This window comes from Galeopterus variegatus, unplaced genomic scaffold (assembly GCF_000696425.1).
Source record: "Galeopterus variegatus unplaced genomic scaffold, G_variegatus-3.0.2 Scaffold1111, whole genome shotgun sequence".
Lineage (NCBI taxonomy): Eukaryota > Metazoa > Chordata > Mammalia > Dermoptera > Cynocephalidae > Galeopterus > Galeopterus variegatus.
In genome coordinates this window covers 63901-70954 of record NW_007727222.1, presented here as the reverse complement: position 1 = coordinate 70954, position 7054 = coordinate 63901, and the positions used below count along the sequence as shown (strand labels likewise).

General features: G+C 50.5%; 1 protein-coding gene across 1 annotated transcript in view; it reads left to right on the top strand.

Moving 5' to 3' along the window:
• The window catches only part of KRT4 (keratin 4), a 7501-nt gene extending 2237 nt beyond the window's left edge, over positions 1-5264 (top strand). The window contains exons 2-9 of the mRNA XM_008574821.1: positions 691-905; positions 1861-1921; positions 2310-2405; positions 2964-3128; positions 3395-3520; positions 3957-4177; positions 4423-4457; positions 4567-5264. Coding sequence (XP_008573043.1) covers positions 691-905; positions 1861-1921; positions 2310-2405; positions 2964-3128; positions 3395-3520; positions 3957-4177; positions 4423-4457; positions 4567-4748 — 1101 coding nt within the window. The 3' untranslated portion in view covers positions 4749-5264. The remainder of the gene's footprint in view (positions 1-690; positions 906-1860; positions 1922-2309; positions 2406-2963; positions 3129-3394; positions 3521-3956; positions 4178-4422; positions 4458-4566) is intronic.
• Positions 5265-7054: the final 1790 nt, after the last annotated feature.

Sequence of the window (7054 nt, the reverse complement as noted above, 5' to 3'; positions counted from 1 at the left end):
AAAACATGATTGATCTCTCTTACTTGTTTTCCTTTCAGTTCTGAAGTGCATAAAGTGGAAATGTCACACTAAGCTGCACCTTAGTTTATCTGGCTAAATCTTTTCACAGAGGGAGGGAAAGTTTAGGCAAGTCCCTTGCAGAATGGAGTCTAGCTGAGACTCAGAATATGTGTAGGGCCTTGGTCTTAAATACTCACTTGTCCATAGGTTTACAGGGACATGCCATGACCATTGATAAACAAGCTTGTTTTTTAAGTCATTAGTGAGTTTATCTTTCCTTTGCCTTGGGTCAGGATCTCTTTGAATGAAAGAGCCTCCAGACTGTGGTAGCTCCGAAGTTTTATTTTATTTTTTCATAGAAGTTTAATGATCTTCTCTAGTAACTCAACTCAGAGCCTTTGGATCCCCATGGTTAGGAAGTTGTTCTTGCTGTGCTGTCGGATCCTGCTGCTCTGGCTGTATTCTCTTCTCCACAACCCACGTGCCCATTTGCTGCTATGGGCTCCAGAGGGGGGCCACTGTGTTGATCTTAGGAAATGGTGCCCTGGAGTTGTAGCGTGGTGACCCTATTGGAGTGATTTTTGGGCTGCCTGGTTGCTTTGGATTGACTGGGTTGGTACTGGACTTAGCCAACACTTCCTGCTAAAGCTTTAGGCCTTCATCAGCTGGCCGGTGCCTTTTTCAACACAGGTGCGGTTCTTAGAGCAACAGAATAAGGTCCTGGAGACCAAATGGAACCTCCTCCAGCAGCAGACGACCACCACGTCCACCAAAAACCTTGATCCCTTCTTTGAGACCTACCTCAGTGCCCTGAGAAAGCAGCTGGACATGTTGGGCAATGACAAAGGGCGCCTGCAGTCTGAGTTGAAGGCCATGCAGGACAGCGTGGAGGATTTCAAGACCAAGTATGTGGGGAGGAAGGAAGGGATGCCATTCAACACACCTACCTGGCCATGACCCAGGCTCCTTGGGCTCCTCTCCAGTGGTTTAGGATTCAGGATCCGAAGAGATCCCACGGGGGCCAGGGAGGTCCTCTAGGTTGCTTCTCTGCATCCACATAGTCACGTTTTCACAGGCTGAAGTTTAGTAACCACGAGTTGCCTCAAACAGAAAATTGGTGATAGATTCGGGGAGCTGGGTTTGCTGTATACAAACAAGATCAGAAACTGAACAGATGAAAAGCAGTACAGCATGGTCAGAATACGGAGTTGTAGAGATAGCTGGAGCTGGTTTGAATACTGATTCCTCACTTACTAGCTGTGTGACCATGGGTTAGTTGCTTACTCTCTATGAGCTTCAGTTTTCTTCATCTTTAAAATAGGGATAATATTTCTACCTTATGGGTTGTGAGAATTAAGTGAAATCAAATGAGATAGAGAAAGCATGTACAGTGAACACCCAATACACAGGATTTCTTATTATGCTCACTATGGGATGGGACTGAGAAAATAAGTGCCAACGCACTCTCTCGATTCACTCACACACCAGACAAAGGGGACTGGAGTGCTGGCAACCTTCCGGAGAATTCAATCTGCCAAAATGGCCGGAAGGACAGCCTTTCCATGGAAATAAAATCAACTAGGGCATTGCTGGTTCTTCTCCTCACATCTTATCTCTTGAAAACTGTCTTTTTAAAGTTTGGTTTTCATGTCCCCGAATAAACCAGGGTCTAGACCGGTACCTCATACATGGTAATACTCAATAAATGTAAATTGAATGAATATCAGTATGAACATGGGAAATGTAGCTAATTACCTGGACATTTTCAAATAGTTAGACATTTGAAAACAAGCAGCAGGTATCTGAGAAACACTAGCTCACCGCAGGCTTTTTTCTTTTTCTTCTCATCCCTGCCCCTAGGTATGAAGATGAGATCAACAAGCGCACAGCCGCTGAGAATGACTTCGTGGTCCTCAAGAAGGTGAGAAATGCAGGGTGGCAGGAAGTGCTCTCAGGGTCCCCCTTCGCTTTGGGGGTGGTCTTTGGCTTGAGTTGTGGGTTTGGCCCATCTGTGCCTCATCTACACCTTACTTGGTCCTATCCAGATCTATGCAGGCAAAGGAAATGGGTAACTGAGCCGGGTTCCAAGGAATTAAGGTTGGGAGGAAAGCCTATCTGGGTAATTAATGTCCATGTCTTCAGGTGGCCTTAGAGGCAGAATATATTGAATGATTGGTCCACAACTGGCTCACCTGGTGCTGTGTAGTCTTTCCTAAGTGCTACTAAGAACACCTTTAGGTGTCACTTAACATCCACAGCTCCCCATTGTCATTCCTGTCTCTTATCTCCTCCCCTCTCCTCCTCTGCAGGATGTGGATGCAGCCTACATGACCAAGGTGGACCTAGAGGCCAAGGTGGATGGACTGAATGATGAGATCAACTTCCTGAGGGTCCTCCACGAGGCGGTGAGGACTTCCACCCTCTCCCTCCATTCAGAGAAAGAATCCGCCATCTGTGATGCCACTGGTTGGAATTCACAGTTCTGTGAAAGGATGCTCATTCCCTTACTTCAGGGCAGTGGGTTGTCAGCAAGGCCCTGCATAGGAAGGGCTGAAGTGAGAGATTTGACTAGGAGGCTCTCAAAACCCGGTGTTGAATTAGGAGAGATGATTAGACCTACAGCTTGCATGGGATAGAACTCACTGCTGTCTAGCATTTCTCTGGTGAAATGGATGCACTCCATTCTCTCCCATCCAACATACTGAGTATCCTCTGCATTAGAAGTAGAGTGGCTTATGGTTTTCAGGGAACAGTAAAGGTGAGAGGCCTTGTTTTTCTGTCCTGAGATGTCAACAACCACTCAATTTTTACTTAGAAATTTTACCGCCCCCCACATTGGGAATGCCAGCCCTGCTTCCCTCTGAGCACATACCATGGCCTTTTCCGTAACAACAGCAGATCTTTGGTGTCAGAGGTCCACAGAGACTCTCCTGGGGAGCTGATGTGAGACATTTGCCCTGCAGGAGCTGGCCCAGATGCAGACCCACGTCAGTGACACATCTGTGGTCCTCTCCATGGACAACAACCGCTGCCTGGACCTGGACAGCATCATTGCTGAGGTCCGTGCCCAGTATGAGGAGATCGCCCAGAGAAGCAAGGCTGAGGCCGAGGCCCTGTACCAGACCAAGGTGGGTGGTGGGGATCTCTCAGGAGATGGGGGGTGGCTTTGGGGCTCTACTTTGATGTCTGTGAACAAGCAATCATCAACTTGAGCCCAGGAGAAGTCGGAGGTGAACAGATTCTCCCAGGCATCATTGATCCCGGTCTGATTTGGGATTACTCGACATTTTGTGTTATCCCTGCTACCTGTGGCTATTCTCACAGAGTGTGCTTGAGAATGGACCTTACCCTAATACCCCTGACCCCTGGTTCCCTGCATCTCCTTGGGTATTAGGTCCAGCAGCTCCAGACCTCAGTTGACCAACATGGTGACAACCTGAAGAACACCAAGAGTGAGATTGCGGAGCTCAACAGGATGATCCAGAGGTTGCGGGCTGAGATCGAGAACATCAAGAAGCAGGTGGGTATAACCCCTGTCCAGCTGAAGTGCAGGACCAGGGCCTAAGGCAGACATCTCCATAGCAGACAAGCAGATAAAGCACAGGGCCTGAAGACTCTGAGCTTGTCTGCAGGGCCTTCGTAGCTCTTTACACAAGCCATACCCAAATCTTTTCAGCAATATCCTAGTCAACACGACATGACACCCCAGCACTGCACATAGGTTTCTTGGCTCTTCTTCATTGGTTTTTGCTCATCTGTATCTAACCAGTCTGCTGAGGGCATTGGTAGACTCTGGCTGGAGTGAGTGAAATGTGTAAGAATCAGGGAAGGTGGGGAGAAGGATGGACAGTATCCTGACATCTTAACCCAAGGAAAGCTGCCCAAGAGAGGGGACAGGTATAGAGGCCCTGAGAGCAGCACACTGATGACAGCCTGTCTGATGCCTTTGTCTACAGTGCCAGACTCTGCAGGCATCTGTGGCTGATGCAGAGCAGCGCGGGGAGCTGGCCCTCAAAGATGCCTACAGCAAGCGCACAGAGCTGGAGGCTGCCCTGCAGAAGGCCAAGGAGGAGCTGGCCCGGATACTGCGTGAGTACCAGGACCTCATGAGCGTGAAGCTGGCCCTGGACGTGGAGATCGCCACCTACCGCAAGCTGCTGGAGGGCGAGGAGTGCAGGTGAGTTGGGAAGGCAGGTGGGACGAGAGGGCTGGAGTGGTCCTGGGCCACAAATTTGCGCCTCTGCTGGCTGCTTGCTTCAGTGCTGTGCTGGTGCGTTATGAACCTGGGCAGTAGAGACAACAGGTTCACGATGGACCCTTAAAATCTGGCTGCTCAAGGGTGAAGTAGGTACTTGAGACCTGCTTATTGAACGAAACGTAGCTCCAGGCTCACTGTGACTCACCGCTTTCTCTCCCCCACAGAATGTCTGGAGAATGCCAGAGTGCCGTGAGCATCTGTAAGTATCTTCTGCCCCTGCCATGGCCGCTCGTTCACCGTGGTCTGGGCTGAGGCTCCTGGCTGCTGGCACTGTTGGAATAACTGTGTCCTTTGCCTCTCTCCTGCAGCTGTGGTCGGCGGTGGTGCCAGCGTTGGAGGCATTGGCGGAGGATTAGGAAGCTACTCTGGGTTTGGCCTGGGTAGTGGGGGCTCAGGCTCTGGAAGTGGCTTTGGGTTTGGTGGCGGTGTCTGTGGCACTTCCAGCAGCAAGCTCATCTCTACCACCTTGACCAAGAAAGCCTACCGATAGAGGAGACGAGGTCCCTGCGGTCCCCTGAACCCAGCCAGGCCCAGCCCTGGTGTCTCTGCGCTTCCTTCACCTCGCCTCCACCCCGCCTCTCTGGGGCTCATCTCACCAGTGTCACCTCCACTCCCCCCTGGGTTCTCTCTGCTCCAGGATGATCTTCTCTGCTGGGGTGTGAACTCTGCCCTCTTGGAGTTTGGTAGCTTCTTCACGATTTGAGCCAGGTGACCCACCTGGAACGGGAGGGGTGTCAGCTGAACTTTCACTTCCCATGGACAGAGGAGAAAATGACCAGGAACTTCATCTTCAGAATTATCAGGGTCGCATATGTCCCCTCCTAGTCCAGTGCCATCTCCCACCAGATCCTGGATATCCATCACATCAGAACCAAACTCATTCTCCATCACCTGGCAGCAACTAGCCCTGCAAGTCAGGACAAGAACCACTCAGTATTCCATTCAACTTTTCTCATTCTTCTGTACATCTTTGGGTGAATCTTCAATAAAATGCTTTTGTCATTCATTCTGAGCAATTGTCTGTGTTCCTGAGGAGAAGCCTCTAGAATCTCATATATCCAAATAATTTAGGCGAAAGTGGACAGTGGGGGTCTAAAGGATCTGTCTATATCGATCAAGGTCATGCACTGATTTCCCAGGTCTCTACTTCTAAGTTGCCCTGATTGTTGAGGGAGAAGTACAGTGTATAGAGGCTGAAGGCTGCCTACAGGGCAGGTGTACAGATGCAAGAGACAGCCAATTATTGTACAAAGGCCATCCATTGTAGGGCAATCCGGGAGTGAAGCTGGGGGAAGGAGTCTACGTCTTGGGGTGTGGGGTGTATGGCAGGTATGAGGAGAGGCAGTCCAGGGGTCTCTGTTGAATATAGAATAAGGGTTATGGAGCTTATGAGAGTGTTTATACTCAGTGTCTAGCAAGCCTTCCCTATTTTCACAAAACTCCATGCATGGGGCTAAATCCCACTGGACCAGCAAGGCTTTCAAGAAACTGTCCCAACAGTTAACAAGGTCATGATTGTTGGATGGAGGTGAGCACGTGTTCTCCCAGAGCTCTCATGCTTTGCTCACTCCCCACCCGCTGGGGTGGCCTGGGGTTATGCCTGTGTTGCTGTCCCTGAATGGTGGGAGAAAGCAGAGGTGAGGCAGGTCTTCTGGAGCAGTAGAAGGGGAAGCTGTCTGACTGGGGCCAGCCCTGGAGATTCTGGTTGGTACATTGCAGAAAGGGGAGAGGACAGTCAGAGGTGGGGGTCTGGGCACAGCCTTTGAGGGGACGCACTGTTTCTATACCAGACCAATTCTGAACTCCCAGAGCAGCACCATCCCCCCTTTTTTGGAGAAAGATTGCACAGCTCCCCAACTGTGGTCTGACCTAACTCCCCTCCACTGCAGATACAAATCTTTCCCTTGGCCACCCAATTGGTGTCTCCTACCCTTGACAGGGAGTTCATTCAGACTCCAATCCCTCCATCACAGTGCCTGGGGGGCCTTGCTGTGTGCAGATAGAAGTGCACATGGTTTGCCCAGGGCCAGTCCTGCTATGGGGCTGCCCTGCCTCTGGAAAAATAGGGCAGAGCAGCAAAGGGCAAATCTCAGGGGCTTGTGCTCCCTGGGCGGGGGCCATTTGCCAGGAGCAGCTGCTTCCTGGGCCAGATGGTTCTTTCCCTCATAAGCCCGGCCCTAATCTCCCCATTGTCTCTGGGCTCACTGCCCAGTGTGTCAGAACAGGAAGTCTTTGCAGCCAAGTTAGGCAGCTTTGACTTCTTCCCCCCACTGCACCCCTCCCCTGGAAAAATGCTGACTTGGCTATTTTTGAGTTTCTGGCGTGAGGAGGAGGAGTTGAGGGTTGGAAGGAGGGGTGGAGCTTTTCAAGTTCACCCACTAGGAGGTTGCAGTTGTGATGGGCACACTGAGAAGCAAGGGGCAAGTGAAAGCATTTCTCATGCCCCTTGAGCAAGGGAAGTGTGGGAGCAGCCAGCCTGAGTGGCACTGCTGGTTCTCTCAGGGCGTCTTCAGTTGTACTTACCAATTTACACAGCAAAGTCAGGCCGCAGATGATATACGTGTACCAGTGTCTTGGAATAAACATGGTTGTACTTGTAGGCAAGTGGCTATGTGAGAGTGCTTGCATTTTTTATTTATATAAGAAGACTCCTGTTTTACATAAAAGAACAAAAACACTCATGTTGGCCTGTGTTTCCAGAACAGTCTAGGGAGTGGATCCTGGCCATGATCCACAGGTTGAAGCTGGCTAGCTAGTCAAGGGGATTATTTGGGGGGGGGGGGGGGGTATCACCCT